The sequence below is a fragment of the Notamacropus eugenii genome, chromosome 4 (assembly GCF_028372415.1).
Source record: "Notamacropus eugenii isolate mMacEug1 chromosome 4, mMacEug1.pri_v2, whole genome shotgun sequence".
NCBI classification, from domain to species: domain Eukaryota; kingdom Metazoa; phylum Chordata; class Mammalia; order Diprotodontia; family Macropodidae; genus Notamacropus; species Notamacropus eugenii.
Genome location: NC_092875.1, coordinates 5,323,782 through 5,340,216, shown reverse-complemented (window position 1 = coordinate 5,340,216; position 16,435 = coordinate 5,323,782). Strand labels below are relative to the sequence as shown.

The 16,435-nt window shown below is 41.8% G+C and overlaps 1 protein-coding gene across 1 annotated transcript; it reads right to left on the bottom strand.

Annotated features, from left to right (window-relative positions):
* Positions 1–511: 511 nt before the first annotated feature.
* On the bottom strand, positions 512–11,821 carry LOC140502128 (uncharacterized; the record flags this gene model as incomplete). Its single annotated transcript, XM_072606477.1, has 2 exons — positions 512–4,737; positions 11,596–11,821. Coding segments are annotated over 2 exons (675 nt in total), but the record flags the coding sequence as incomplete, so codon positions are not given.
* Between the last annotated feature and the right edge of the window lie 4,614 nt (positions 11,822–16,435).

Here is a 16,435-nt window from a genome sequence, read left to right as displayed (position 1 = left end):
AGACACCTATCATCAATCTGCCCTCCCTTCTAACATCCCTCCCTTACCTTATCCCCATCTTCTCTTTTGTCCTGTAGGGCAAGATAAATTTCTGTACCCCATTACCTGTATTTCTTATTTCCTAATTGTATGCAAGAACAATACTCAACAGTTGTTCCTAAAACTTTGAGTTCTAACTTGTCTTCCTCCCTCCCTCCCCACCTATCCTCATTGGAAAGGCAAGCAATTCAATATAGGCCATATATGTGTAGTTTTGCAAATGACTTCCATAATAGTTGTGTTGTGTAAGACTAACTATATTTCTCTCCATCCTATCCTGTCCCCCATTACTTCTATTCTCTCTTTTGACCTTGTCCCTCCCCAAGAGTGCTGACTTCTAATTGCTCCCTTCTCCCATTGCCCTCCCTTCCATCATCCCCCACACCCTGCTTATCCCCTTCTCCCCCACTTTCCTGTATTGTGACATAGGTTTTCATACCAAAATGAGTATGCATTTTATTCTTTTCTTGAGTCAAATGTGATGAGAGTAAGCTTCATGTTTTCTCTCTCCCCTCCCCACTTTTTCCCTCCCTTGAATTCCTTTTCTTGCCTCTTTTATGAGAGATAATTTGCCCCATTCGTTTTTTCCCTTCCCCCTCCCAATATATTCCTTTCTCACCCCTTGCTTTCATTTTTTTAGATATGATCCCATCCTATTCAACTCACCCTGTGCTCTCTGTCTCTCTGTCTGTCTGTCTGTCTGTCTGTCTGTCTGTCTGTCTCTCTCTCTCTCTCTCTCTCGCTGTGTGTGTGTGTGTGTGTGTGTGTGTGTGTGTGTGTGTGTAATCCCACCAACTACCCAGATACTGAAAAAAGTTTCAATAATTACAAATATTGTCTTTCCATATAGGAATGTAAACAGCTCAACTTTAGTAAGTTCCTTACGATTTCTCTTTCTTGTTTACCTTTTCATGCTTCTCTTGATTCTTGTGTTTGAAAGTCTAATTTTCTCTTCAGCTCTGGTCTTTCAATCAAGAATTCTTGAAAGTCCTCTATTTCATTGAAAGATCATTTCTCTCCCTGAAGTATTGTACTCAGTTTTGCTGGGTAGGTGATTCTTGGTTTTAGTCCTAGTTCCTTTGACTTCTGGAATATCCTATTCCACACCCTTCGATCCTTTAAAGTAGAAGCTGCTAGATCTTATGTTATCCTGATTGTATTTCCACAATAATTGAATTGTTTCTTTCTAGCTGCTTGCAATATTTTCTCCTTGACCTGGGAACTCTGGTATTTGGTTACAATGTTCCTAGGAGTTTCTCTTTTTGGATTTCTTTCAGGAGGTGATCAGTGGATTCCTTGAATATTTATTTTGCCCTCTGGTTCTAGAATGTCAGGGCAGTTTTCCTTGATAATTTCATGAAAGATGGTGTCTAGGCTCTTTTTTTGATCATGGCTTTCAGGTAGGCCCATAATTTTTAAATTGTCTCTCCTGGATCTATTCTCCAGGTCAGTTGTTTTTCCAGTGAGATATTTCACATTATCTTTCATTTTTTTATTCTTTTGGTTTTGTTTTGTGATTTCTTGGTTTCTCATAAAGTCATTAGCCTCCATCTGTTCCATTCTAATTTTGAAAGAACTATTTTCTTCAGTGAGCTTTTGAATCTCCTTTTCCATTTGGCTAATTTTGCTTTTTAAAGCATTCTTCTCCTCATTGGCTTTTTGAACCTCTTATGCCAATTGAGTTAGCCTATTTTTAAAGGTATTATTTTCTTTAGGATTTTTTGGGTCTCCTTTAGCAAGTTTTTGACTTGCTTTTCATGATTTTTTTGCATCTCTCCATTTCTCTTCCAAATTTTTCCTCTACCTCTTTTACTTGATTTTCAAAATCCTTTTTGAGGTCTTCCGTGGCCTGAGACCATTGAGTATTTATTTAAGATGTTTGGGATACAGAAGCCTTGACTTTTATATCTGTCCCTGATAGTAAGCATTGTTCTTCCTCATCTGAATGGATGGGAGAAGATATCTGTTCCCCAAGAAGGTAATCTATAGTCTTATTTTTTCCTCTTTTTTGGGCATTTTCCCAACCAGTTACTTGACTTTTGGGTCCTTTGTCAAGAGTACGGCATACTCTGAGGATCTGCAAGATCTCATTTCCTCCAAGGTGGCACAATCAAAGGTGTACACCTGTCTGGGAGCAACCAGAAATTTTTGTGCCCAGAATCTTAGTAGAGTTTCCTCTCCACAGCCACCTGGCCTCCAGTTCCACCAAGCCAGCACTGGGGGCTGAGATTCAGATAAGCTGTAGGCCAGGGCCACCATTCGGTGTGACATAAAGATCAGCTGCTCAGATCTCCCACGAGCATTAGGTGGGGGCAGGGCAGGTACACAGGGCTGAGGTAAGAATCAGCTGCTCAGTGCCCCCAAGGGGTTTTATGATCCAGTAATGTATCCTGGCTGCTGTAGGGGCTGCTTTGGAAGCTGCAGCCACCTGCCCTATGCGGCTTCTGCTGCCTCCTGAGGCCAGAACTATGGGAAGGCCCTTCTCCCTTCTTGGCCAGATGAAAAAACCCTCTCACTGACCTTTGGTGCCTATGGTTTGAGTGATCTGGGAACCACTGCTACTGTGGCTGGGTTTTGGCCTCCAAGCCCTGCTTGCATCCTCCTCCTGGTGCTATGCAGCGTGGCGAAGGCTAGCCTGGGCTCCTCTCTGTGTCTGGTGGGACAGACGTTGCCCATCGGCCTTTCAGGTCACCCTGGACTAGAAATCTCCTCCACTCCATTGTTCTGTGATTTCTGCTGCTCTAGAATTTGTTGAGAGTCTTTCTTCACAGGTATTTTATGGGCTGTAAGGGAAGAGTTAGTGTATGTGCATCTTTCTACTCCACCATCTTGGCTCCATCCCTTGTACTTTACTTTTGATGGAGTAAAAGCTGCTGTCTTAGAGACTGACGAAGAGTCATGCTGGTAAACCCAGATGAGTCCTCGTTTTTCATCTCATAGATTCTAAATTCCCTCATCATTTTCATTAAATCATTCCTGATGTTTGCAAGTGAAAGAGGACAAGTTTGTAATTTGAGATGACTTTAACACAAAAATAGACACAGTCTATCTGGCCCATATGATCTAAATGAAAGCACCAGACCTGGAGTCAGGAAAACCTCCATTTAAATTTGGCCTCAGACACTTACTAGATATGTGCCCCTGAGCAAGTCATCCAACAACGTCTGCCTCAGTTCATCATCTGTAAAAAATGAACTGGAGAATCAAATGGGAAACCACACTGTTATCTTTGCCAAAAAAACAAACAAAACAAAAATGGGTCACAAAGTCAGACATGACTGAAAAATGACTAAACAACATTAAATGCCAATTTTTGCTACAAAGATGTATGCACAAAGTTTTGTTGCATTTAGGGAAGTAGAAAAGAGTGTTGGTGATAGGAAGGTCATGAGATGTACAAGTCTTCAATGATAATTGACTGTTGCTATTGCTGTCTCCAACTCCATTTCCCCCAAGGACTTCCTGCCATGTCTGATTCTCTGTGTCCACTCTGGGGTTAAAGTCACCCAGAATTACAAGCTTGTCTTCCTTTAACACCGTGATAATAAGGGTCAACAGGTCTTCATAATTTTTTCTTTGATCTCGTATGTATTCATCTAGTAGGAACATAGGTACTGATGTTGGTGGGGTGGTACTTTCACACAGGGGACAATCATATTATGCCCAGCCTCTCATTCACTCCTTTTTGGAGTCATACATGCTTATTGTCTAGATTAGTTTTGATTGTAATCAAGGATCTCCCTATCATTTCAACCATTCCAGTGGACCCTTCAGCTCAGCTGGTGACCATGGAACATTAGTCAGCAAAAGTATGTGAGGAGGAATGATGGGAGATGGTGAAGCTGGATGATGGCCTGGGAGACCCTTGAGTGGAGGTCTCTGGGAAGAAGAAGGAGGAGGAGGAGAGTACATCTAAGAAAAATTAGCCAAAAGGACAAATGCAATGATGGAAGATTCATGGTGTCTGAAGCAGAAGACTTTCGATCATAAATTGAAAATTGGAAGGGCCCTTAGAGGTTCCACATTAGGTAGATAATGAAACTGAGGCCTTGGGAGCTTAAATGACTTGGCTATAGTCACATAGTTGATAACCATCAGAGGCAAGATTTGAATCAAGATCCCCTGATTCTAGAATGAATGGTTTCCCACTGTCCACCACTGCACTTGCTTCCCTGGAGTATGTGCTCCATGTACACTGTGGTACAGGAAGATAGACTGGTGTCTCCTGGTTCCTCTCCTTCCCTCAGGGTCAGACCATGGCCCTGCCCACAGGACACTGAGCAGTCCTCAGAACCTGATGGTGACTGATCCAGTCAGGGATCAGACCAGGGCAGCTCAGAGGTTCTTGTCCCACTTCCTCATAAGCCTTAGCCACTTGGCACGTGTAGTAGCTACTGTTATAGTGATAGGACTGACAGTAGTGATCAGCCTCATCCTCAGCCTGGAGACCAGAGATGGTCAGAGAGGCAGAGTTGATGGAGGTGTCTTTGAAGCCAGAGAATGTCTCTGGGATCCCCAAGGGATGACTACTCCAGCTATACATAATGAGTTTGGGAGCCTGGCCCTGGTGCTGTTGATACCATTCCACATACTCATCATCAATGTTGCCACTGCTTTGAGTGCAGGAGACTGTGACTGACTGACCCAGAGACTGGGACACTGATGCTGTCTGAGTCAGCACAAACTGGGTCCAAGCTCCTAAAATGACAGAGAGAAAGAGATTTGTGAGTCAGTGGCCAGGGTCCTGTCTCTGCCCTCCTCACCAAGGAGGGAGAGGAGACAGCTCCTCTAGACCCTGAGTGCCCCATTTCTCAGAGATCCCTCCCAGGCTGGCACCTTGGCAGAGAGTGAGGAGGCTGAGCATGAGAGGAGTCCAGGTCAGGGTGGAGATGTCCCCAGAGCTCTGTTCCCTGAGGCCCCTCAGTTGGTGCTGGACTCTGCCAAGTCTCTCTTATCTTTCACAGCATGCAAATCTCTTCTTTGTCTCCCATTATAGTCATGTTGTCAGAGTCATTGGGGGATTGTGGGAGGGGGAGGGGATGGCTAACAGTGCACAGAATTTTTCTTTGTGCCATGGGAGGGGCTTGGGAGGAAGCAGTTGCTGGACCAAGATACAGCCCAGTGAGCAAGTATCAGGGACACAGGAGCCCTTTGCATGGGTAGAGAAAAAACCACCAGTCCCAAACTTAGCCCTACACTGCCCCTGGTGGCACACTGTCAGACAGTACCCTGAGGATGGTGCAGGTGGTGAATGAATGGTGGGTTAAGAGCTGACATTGTGGGATGACAGTTTAGAATGCTGGTGAAGCCCCCAGGGTAGTCCCTTGTTGATCTTATTATAGCTGTTCAACCTTTTCCTTTCATGGCAAATTTCTATAATCTGAGAAGGTGAGTGATAGATGGTTTGTGAGCACTGCCTTAAATCTACTAATTAATGGTCTGATGCTGGAAAACCACAGAGTTACAACAATTGGATGCAAGTATGAAAAATCTTACACTTTTAATCTATATTAGTGGTCAAATTATAATATAGGAATGATGTCATCTTCAAAGGAGGATTAGACAAATTGTACAAAAATGCAATGACTATTTCTTCTAAGACGTATACACGTATGTATATGATTTACTTCCAAACATATCAAGCTTGAAAATTGAGGATTTGCTTATGTTTCAGTAATAAGTTCTCACAACTGGATTAAGGATTTTACACGTGAAATTGTATTGATAATTGTAAAGAAAGCGAAATTATTAAAATGACAGTTCTATTTAAATTAATTTACTTAATCAGTCCCATACCAATCAAACTTCCAAAATTTATTTTGTATAGCTAGAAAAAATAATAACAAAATACATCTGGAAGAACAAAATGTCCAGAATATCAAGGGAATTAAAGAAAAGAAATGCTGAGGAAGATGACCTGGCCATACTAGACCTTAAATTGTATTATAAAGCAGCAATCACCAAAACCACTTGGTATTGGCTAAGAAATAGAGGGGTAGATAAGTGGGATAGGTAAGGTACTCCAGGCACAATAGTCAATGATTACAGCAGTCTACTCTTTGATAAACAAGACTTCAGTATCTGGGATAAGAACTCACTATTTGCCAAAGATTGCTGGGAAAACTGGAAAATACTATGGCAGAAACTGGGCATGGACCAACATGACACCATAAACCAAAATAAAGTCAAAATGGGCACATGACTTCGATATGAATGCTGATAATATAAGCAAACTGGAAGAGAAAGGAATTGTTTGTCAGATTTAAGGAGAACAGAAGAATTTATGACCAAACAAGACATGGAGAACATTATGAAATGCAAAATGGATGAGTTTGATTACATTCAATTAAAAAGGTTTTACACAAACAAAGCCATTGCAACCAAGATTAGGAAGGATGCAGAAAACTGGAAAAGAATTTTTACAAGAGTCCCTGATAAATTCCTCATTTCTAAAATATTAAGAGAACTGAGTCCAATTTATAGAATGCAAATCATTCCCCAATTCAGTAATGGTCAAAGGATATGAATAGGCAGTTTTCAGAAGAAGATATTAAAGCTATCTATAGTCATATGAAAAAATGCTCTAAATCGCTGTTGTTTAGAGAAATGCAATAAAAACAACTGTGAGGTACCACAGCACACCTGCCAGATTGGCTAGCATGACAAAACAAGAAAATTATAAATGCTGGAGAAGAAGTACGAAAATTCGAACACAAATGCATTGTTGGTGGAGTTGTGAACTGATCCAACAATTCTGCAGAGTCATTTGGAACTATGCTCAAATTGCTATAAAAATGTGCATACCCTTTGACCCAGCAATAACATTTCTAGCACTGTATCCTCCACCAAAAAATCATAAAAATGGAAAAAGGACCACTTGTACAAAAATATTTATAGCAGCTCATTTTGTGGTGGCCAAGAATTGAAAATTGAGGGAATGCCCATCAATTGAGGAATGGCTGAACAAGTGGTGCTATATGAATGTAGTGGAATACTATTGGGTTATAAGAAATTATGAACAGTCATATTTCAGAAAAACCTGGAAAGACTTATATGAACTGATGCTGGGTGAAGTGAGCAGAACCAGGAGAATATTGTACACAGTAACAGCCACATTGTGAGATGACTAACTTTAATAGACTTAGCTCTTCTCAACAATGCAAGGTTCAAAGACAACACCACAAATCTGATGATAGAAAATTCTATCCATGTCCAGAGAAATAACGATGGAGTGTGAATGCGGATTGAAGCATACTATTTGCTGTCTCTGTTTTGTTTTGTTTTGTTTCTTCTTTGTCATGGTTCATCCCTTTGTTTCTAATTCTTCTTTACAACATGAGTCATGTGAAAATATGTTTTATATGAACGTTTATGGAAAGTCTCTATTAGATTGCATGCCATCTTGAAGAGGGGTGAGGGGAGGAAGGCAAAAAATTTAAAACTAAAAAGCTTATGGAAGTGAATGTTGATAACAAAAATAAATAATAAATAAAGAGAAAGGAACATACTTCATATATCAAAAAAAGAAAGAGAGAAAGGAAGGAAAGGAGCAAGGGTGAAAGAAAGGGAGGGAGGTCAGCGAGAGAGAGAGAGAGAGAGAGAGAGAGAGAGAGAGAGAGAGAGAGAGAGAGAGAGAAACAAAGAAAGAAGCAAAGAAAGAAAGAAATGATGATCAGGCAGACTTCAGAAAAACCCGGAAAAATTTACATGAACTGATGCTGAGTGAACTGAGCAGAACCAGAACACTGTACAGAGTAGTAGCCACAAAGTGACAGGAGACCTGGATAGGGGGGCAGAGTACACTGACCTCTCTTTGAAGCCAGACACCATTTCTGGGATCCCTGAGTGATGATTATCATGGGCATAGAAAATGAGTTTCGAGGTTCCTATTCATAGCAGAGCACATGGCCAGTCTTGCCTTTTTTGTGAGTGTAGAAGATTGTGACTGACTCACCCAATGACCTGACCACCCATACTGACTGAGTCAGCACAGATTGGAACCAAGCTGCTAGAAGAACAGAGGGAAGGAAAATTTTGAGTTCATTGTTCTACTCAGGGTCTGACACACACCATGTCATCCCACCCAAAAGCTCAGTGAAATCCCAACTGAATAATTCTACCTCTGGTCATGATCTCACATCAATGTTCTCTCTTCCAGTTCAAGGAGAAATACAATTCCCTAGATCCTTAGACTAGGGCCTACTCAATCTTAGCCTTGCCAGAATATCACACACACACACACACACACACACATGCAGAAATAAACAACACAACCCTGCATTTGTGCACATGTGTACAACACCTAACATGTACAAAACCTAACAAATCCAAAATAATTTTTCAGGGAGACACTGGCAGCTTTAGTGGGTGTTTGGGAGGTAAGGTGTCAGAGAAATAGTCCTGTACTTCTGCCACTTTAGCTGAGCTTGAAAGGGAGGGATCCCCAGGTGTGAGAGGAGGAGGAGGGAAGATGTTCAGGGATTCATGGTCAGCCTGTGCAGAGGGCCAGAGAGGAGCATGGAGCATGGCTTGTGAGGATGGACTGAGAGCAGTCAGATGGAAAGAAGAAACAAACATGAATGCACTAACTAAAATCAGAGCTTCAGACCCAGAAGGTGCCCAGGAGTTTGTAAGTTTAGTGTCTTCTCTTCTCAGGTAGAGAAACTGAAGCTCATGGAAGACTGACAACTAGACCAAGGACATACGGATAGGAAGCACTGACTTTGCATGCTGAATCACTGATTTTTCACATTGTTTCTCATTGCAGCCAAGGGCAAGTTTGACCACTGGGGAATCAGAGCTGTGAATGTAGTCTACACTGTCACATAGCTGAGGGATCTGGTGCTTCTGCTGAGCTGCTTCCAAAAAGTCTTTGTTGAGCTTGGTAGTGAAGAAAGAGAGAGACACCGAGAAATGAGGGTGATATGAAAACATGATAGAACAAAAAGAGTAAGATTATTATATTCTTTAAAAAAAAAGATTTTCTTACTGGTGCACAGAACACCTGCCAAGGAAGATTTGGTAAATTTTAATAATACTCAAAGTAAGAGCTAACACTCATGGAACACTTAAGATGTACTAAGCACTTTACAAAGAGAATTCCATTGAAATCTTCACAACTTTGGAAAGTGAGGACTTGTATCATCCCCATTGTGCAGATGAGGAAACTGAGTTGAATTTCTTTGTCGTAAGTAATACAGCTGATAAATATCTGAGGCCAGATGAGTATTCAGGTTTTCCTCACTCTAGGTTCACTGCTCTATCTACCGTACCATCAGCTGTGGATATCTGTGAGAAAATATTTTCCAAATATCAAAATCTGAAGAAATGTATTTGTCCATCATTCTTTCATATGAAAATGGTGTTTTATGAAAAAGGGGCTAGTTCAGGTGACCCTCAAACCATCCTTCAACCCCTTTGGTCCAATAAACCATTGTCTGTGAGTAGGAAACAGAGTCTTTAGGCATCCTTCCCATTTCAGTCCAGAATATAAAGAAGACAGATGATAAAAGGTTAAGATTTAATCTAATAAATCACCTTCACTGCTTTATGCAGGACATTCTTAAGGTAAATAGCCATTTAAAAACTGTGAATGGATTGCAGTGAAGCCTTCAATGAACGCTAGTAGGATTTGGTGTCACTATCTCATGGGGCTAAGGCACCAGACGCTTTACCCAGCAGCACTGCAAATGTCTACGGACTTCATCCAGAGTACACTATGAGATTCCACAGTTAGTCAACAGTGGGATGGTTTCAGAACCAACTGTGTGAGACCACACATTCACAAAAGGATCTTCAGTGGTTAGCTGGTGCAGACACAAATTTAATAGGACAACAGCAAGTGCAGCCTTGTCTCTAATTTCCTCCATTCATAAGACAAAAGTAATAATTCTGTAGATGAGATGTCATATCTGCAGCTAATGACTCCTAAGTCATGGGGCCTCTGGAAAACTCTTCTGTCCACTTAGGAGAGAAGGAGAGTGAAAAAGTCCAGTGTTATCTTCTTATTGTGAAAAGGATTTTAGCCTCACTGGTTCTCTGAAAGGGTCTCAGGAACCCCCAGGGATCCATGGACCACACTTTGAGGATCATTGTTCCAGGTCATAAATAATCATAATTGTCAGTGAGAGTTGACTTAGAAGGCCCCAGAGCCTATGCTACATGTGGTGGTGGTTTCCTTGGGAATAAATATTTGGGAGGATGCCCTGCAGAGATTCTCCACCTGGAACTTTGGTTACTGGATGCTAGAGATTTGAGCATGCACTAGCATTTTTCTCTTTAGGGTATTTCTGGAGAGATGGCACTTTTACATTATACTTTTAAATGGTGGGTTCACCTGGAAGTGAGATTAAGGGTTTGAGAGGTTGTGATCTTTATGTAAAGGACTTGGCTAAGCTCTTCCGGAAAGAGTAAAGGAGGAAATGACGTATCATATGAAGGGAGTTAGGGAAGATAGGTCAGGATTCAGAGTGAATGTTCTCTATTTTGTTAGAGAAGAGATGAGATTCTCAGTTATAAGGGAGAAAAGGGAGGAGACGATGTGGGGTGACTGAGGAGAGAAATGGTGTGAGGCTTGGGAAAGGGTTAATTAAAGGACAGACCACAAGGTTTAGAGTAGCTGCTTTGTGGATCCAGGTAAGATGAGATGACATCAATGGGTAGAAGACTCCATCAGCTCAGCTGGGTGACTTCCTCCAGCTATGCTCAGCAGCAGCAGGTGAGGGGAATTGACGGGACATTGGGAGGGTTCATCCAGGATTCAGGATAGACAGGGCATGACCATCCCTAAGCAAAGGAGGTCAAGCTTGTGAGAGTAGATAATGGTGGGAAATAGAATAGGTTAGAGAGTGTCCACAATGGAAGAGAAGAAAATGAATCCAGAACAGGGGCAGCCAGGGAGACCACTGAGGGCAAAAGGGAGTGGAGATCGCTGGAAAGAAAAAGGAGACTCCCTTTAGAAGCAGTAAGCTAAAGGAAGAGATGAAACAATGCAAGGTTGGCTCTGCTTGAGGGAAATAGTGGGAACATAGACGGAGAGCTGGGACGGGCCTGCAAAGCCATCGACTCCAAAGTGCTCCTTCAGTGATGAGGAAACTGAAACTTTGGAAGGATGAAGGACTTGGCCAAGGTCATATACTTCATAAGTATCCTTGAGCCTCCCCTGGAGTTGGCAGTTTTGCGTGAGTATCACAATCCCCAGCCCCCAATTGCATCTCCAGCTGACCTGACATGAAGAAATAAAAATCTGACATTTGTCCAACAACACTCTAAAGAGGCAAGATGTGAACCCCAGTCCTCTGAGTCCACAATCTGTGGTTTCCTCACTGCACCATCCTGAATTATTAGAGGAAGTACCTCTTTTGTTCCTTGGTACAGGATTTATGTCTCCTGTTTCCTCTCCCTCCCTTGGGGTCAGACCATGGCTCTGCCCACAGGACACTGAGCAGCCCTCAGACCCTGATGGTGACTGAGCCAGTGAGAGACCAGACCAGGGCAACTCAAGTTTTTGTCCCACTTCCTCATAAGCATCTGCCACTGTGCACATATAGTACTCACTGATATAGTAATAGGATTGACAGTAGTAGTCAGCCTCATCCTCAGCCTGGATTCCAGAGATGGTCAGAGAGGCAGAGTTGGTTGAGGTGTCTATGGAACCAGAGAATCTCTCTGGGATCCCCAAGGGACGTTTACTGTCGTTATAGATGATGAGCTTGGGGGCCTGGCCCTGGTGCTGTTGGTGCCAATACACATAGTTGCTATCAATGGTGCCACTGCTTCGAGTTCAGGAGACTGTGACTGACTGACCCAGAGACCTGGACACTGATGCTGGCTGACTCAGCACAAACTGGGCCCAAGCACCTGGAAAGACAGAAAGATTTGTGAGTCAGGGGCCAAGGACCCTCTCTATATCTTCCTCACCAAGGTGGGAGAGAGGAGACAGTCCCTCTAAACCCTCATGCCCCTTTCTCTGAGACCCCTCAAGATGGCACCTTGGCAGAGAGTGAGGAGGTTGAGTAGGAGAGGAGTCCAGGCCATGGTGGAGATGCCCCCAGAGCTCTGCTCCTTGAGGCCCCTCAGATGGAGCTGGACTCTGCCAAGTCTCTCTTATCCCTCTGCCAACCCTTCATGCAAATCCGCTACTTCCTTGTTTTTCACCCTTTTAGGTCCTCTAAAATGGAAGTAGAGTCATGGGAGCACTGAGGGCAGAGGATGGATGGCTAATAGTACAGAGGTTCTGACTGTGCCCCTTGGGAGGGCCTGGGGAGGAAGCAGCTGCTGGGCCATCTTACAGCCCAATGATCTTAATGCAGGTGTGTGGGTTGGGGGTGGGAGTGGGGTTGGGTGGAGCCCCTCAGACAGTAAAAAAAAAAAAATACCCCAGTCCCCAAACATAGTCTCATAGTGTCACCTGCTGGTCCACAGGCAGATATAACCCTGAGGCTCTTGTAGGCCCTGACTTCAATGGTTAAAGTTCAATGGTCTAATATAACCTGTGAGTTCATTGTGCTGAGGCTTTGTGGGCCTTTCCCTGTAATTTATTTTCTTTTTAAACAAGGCTATTATACTAGAATCAGATATTCTAGAATCTCTATTGTCCTATTGATTAGGATATTGCTTCCCAAGGAACATCTCATCACCCGTCCTGGCCTGCTCAGTCCCTGAGCCTAAAGTCTCTTCACCAGCCCTTGCAGTGACAGCCCAATATGATTTCCTGATTCCTCATAGCTGGAACCAAGGTTTGGAAGCCATGTGTTGTATTTTCCTACTGGTACCCTTTCTGTCATTTGGATTTAAGACTCAAGGGGAGTAAAAAGGACAAGGAAAGTATGAGGATGGGAATCCATTGGAGGTTGAGAAGGGAAGCAAGGGAAAGGATTTGGGGTCATGGGGAGGATCAAGACCAAGGCTTAAAGACCAACATGAGATATGGTAGTAAGTCCACCCAAAGGATAGGATCATGCTCTGTAGGGCTCCTGCTCAGGCTCTCTGGGGTCCTAGGAAGGAAGCTCATCTTGTGATTTCTCCTTACAAAGGTCAGATGCTTCCCTGAGTCTGCATTGGAGACCAAGACTTTCCTACCATATGCAGACTGATCAAACAGAGACAAGAGGCACCTTTTCCTGGGTAAGAAGCACTACATGTGGGAAAATGACCTGAGAAGGTACTGGGAGGGTGGTTGGGCTCTGGATATATGAGCTAGGTGTGACTGAACAGCAGCATTCATAGCATAAGGTAATCAGCGTGACAGTGTGTGATGTCCCAGTCGCTCGATGTGTCCCCCAGCTGACACTTGAGTTTCAGCAGCCCATGTCAGTTTATGTGCTGGCTGCTTTAAGTCTACTAGCAGGCAGAAGGTCACTTCAGTTCCTCAGAGAGAGTCTAATATCTGAACTGTCTACCAGGTGGTGGTAGGCCCCACCCCAAAGGCACATTGGCCCCTCCACAGCTGTTCTGGTGCTTATGTGAAACACCCTTCCCCCACAGCTGCAGTGTCCCCACTGTTTCCCAAGGACAGTCAGCCTTCAAATGTTTGGATTTCCTCTCTCCCATCTTGTCAATGAAGATTGCTTCTCTACCTAGTCTTGGCCAGGTTCTAAATGTAGTTGAGTGAATGATGAAATAGTGTTCGACATTAAGAATAGATGTGTTCTTTTACAGGCTGGTCCTCCTCACAGCACCTAGTCACATTGAATCAGTTCCCCTAGAGCAAGACTGGCTAAACAACCTCTTCATTCCTCTATGGATACCCCCTGAAAGGTTGGTAGTTTTTCTCTTATGCCATCAGCTGTGGAAGAGAGAAGGGATCTGGATCATGGACCCATACACCAGATTTCTAAAAGAGCCATGGAGAGTTAATCTAACCACAGAGAGGAATCATGGACCCAGCCCAGGGGTTCAGAACAGGCGTAGAGGTCCCACTAGACACTAAGGTCTTTTCTTGAACTAAACTGCCAAGAATTCAAACTCTACTTAGAAAGTCCAGCTCTGACCATGTTATTTGGAATGCCAAACGTATGCTTGTCACAACAACTATTTTATTAAAAACTCACTCAGGGCAAACCCTCACATAGTGCTCAGAAAGAAGTGATACAAGGACACTCTCAAGATTTCTCTTCAGATCTTTGTAATTGATTGTGTGACATGGGAGACACTGGCAGAGGACTGCCTGACATGGGCATGCCCTCATTACAGAAGGTGTTGTGCTCTAGGAGCAAAACAGAATTGAAGTAGCTTAAAAGAAACTCCAGATAAACAGATTTAGAGAACCTGCCCCAAATGTTCACAAGGACCGTCTGTGCCTATCTGTGGTAGAGCTTTCCAAGATCATATTTATCCCATGAGCCACAGTCAGACACCCTTTAACTTGTCTCTAACATAGTGGGGTCATTTTGGTCCTCTTTGAGCAGTCCTGTTGTTCTGATCCCAAAACAAAATTACTCTAGACAGGTCTTGAAGGAAATCAGTATAGATGACCCAAATTGATGAGATAAATGAAGTGATTTTTTATTTAAAGACAATTTGGAGATGCATTCAATTGATTGATATCATTTAAGCCCATCATATTGCATGTGCTATTATTGTATTGTGAATTTAGGGAAAACATTGCATAAGAAATACTATTAAGGAGATGATAAATCTGTGTCATTTAACACTTTTGATCTGGATACTATGAAATTATTATAAGAAGGTATTGTCATAATGTTGAAACCAAATATTTAATTGGATATATTTTGCTTTAAAAGAAAAATAATAATAACTTAATGCGTGAGGAAATGTTTGATTTTGTTTCGTTTTTAGAAAAAAAAAAACCTTTAAAAATCTCTTTATAAAGCCACAGATATCCTCAGCATTTCTACATATTACTAACAAAGCCCAACTTAAAGAGATAGAAAGAGAAATCCCATTTAAAGTTACTGTAGACATTATAAAATATTTGGGAGTCTACCTGCCAAAACAAATGTAATTACCATATGAACACAATTACAAAACACTTTTCACACAAATAAAGTCAAATCTAAATAATTGGAAAAATATCAGTTGCTTATGGGTAGGCCAAGTTAATATAATGAAAATGGCAATTCTACCTAAATTAACTTACTTATTCAGTGCCATACCAATCAAACTGCCCAAAAATTATTTTGAAGCTCTAGAAAAAATAACAACAAAATTATCTGGAAGATAAAACAGTTCAGAATATTGAGAGAATTAATGAAAAGAAATTCTAGGGAAGGTGACTTAGGCATACCAGATCTTAAATTGTATTATAAATCAGCAATCCTCAAAACTGCTTGGTACTGACTAAGAAACAGAGTAGTGGATCCATGGAATATGTCAGGTACACAAAACACAATAGTCAATGATTATAGTAATCTATTTTTTGATAAACCAAAAGACTCCAGCTTCTGGGATAAGAATTGACTATTTAACAGAAACTGCTGGGAAAATTTGCAAACAGTACGGCAGAAATTGGTGTAAATCAACATCTCATACTGTATACCAAAATAAAGTCAAATGGGTACACAATTTAGACATAAAGGCTGATACTACAAGCAAACTAGGAGAGCAAGGGATAGTTTACCTATCAGATTTACGGAGAACAGAAGAATTTATGACAAAACAAGAGATAAAAACATTATGAAATGCAAAATGGATGATTCTGAGTATATGAAATTGAAAAGTTTTTGTACAAGCAAAGCCAATGCAACCAAGATTAGGAGGGAAAGAGAAAAATGGGAAAGAATTTTTACAATCAGTGTCTGTGATAAAGGCTTCATTTCTAAGACATATAGAGAACTGAATTCAATTTATAAGAATACAAGTCTTTCCCCAATTCATAAATAGTTAAAGGATATGAATAGGTAGTTTTCAGAAGAAGACATCAAAGTTATCTATAGTCATATGAAAAAACACTGTAAATTACTACTAATTCAGAGAAATACAAATCAAAACAACTCTGAGGTACCACATCACAGATTTGCTAACATGACACAACAGGAAAATTATAAATGCTGGAGAAGATGTGGGAAAATTGGAACACTAATGAATTGTTGGTGGAGTTGTGAACTGGTCCAACCATTCTGGAAAGCAATTTGGAACTATATTCAAAGGGCTATAGAAAGGTACATAGCCTTGGACCCAGCAATATCATTACTAGGCCTATAGCTCAAAATGATCAAAGAAAAGGAAAAAAATCCTTTAAGTAGAAAGCTATTTATAGCAGCTCTTTTTGTGGTGGCCAAGAATTAGAAATTGAGAGACCCATCAGTTGGGGAATGGCTGAAGAAGTTGTGTATGCAAATGTAATGAAATACTATGTTATAAGAAATGATAAGTAGGCAGACTTCAGAAAAATCTGGAAAGATTTATATGAACAGATGCTGAGTGGGCAGAACCA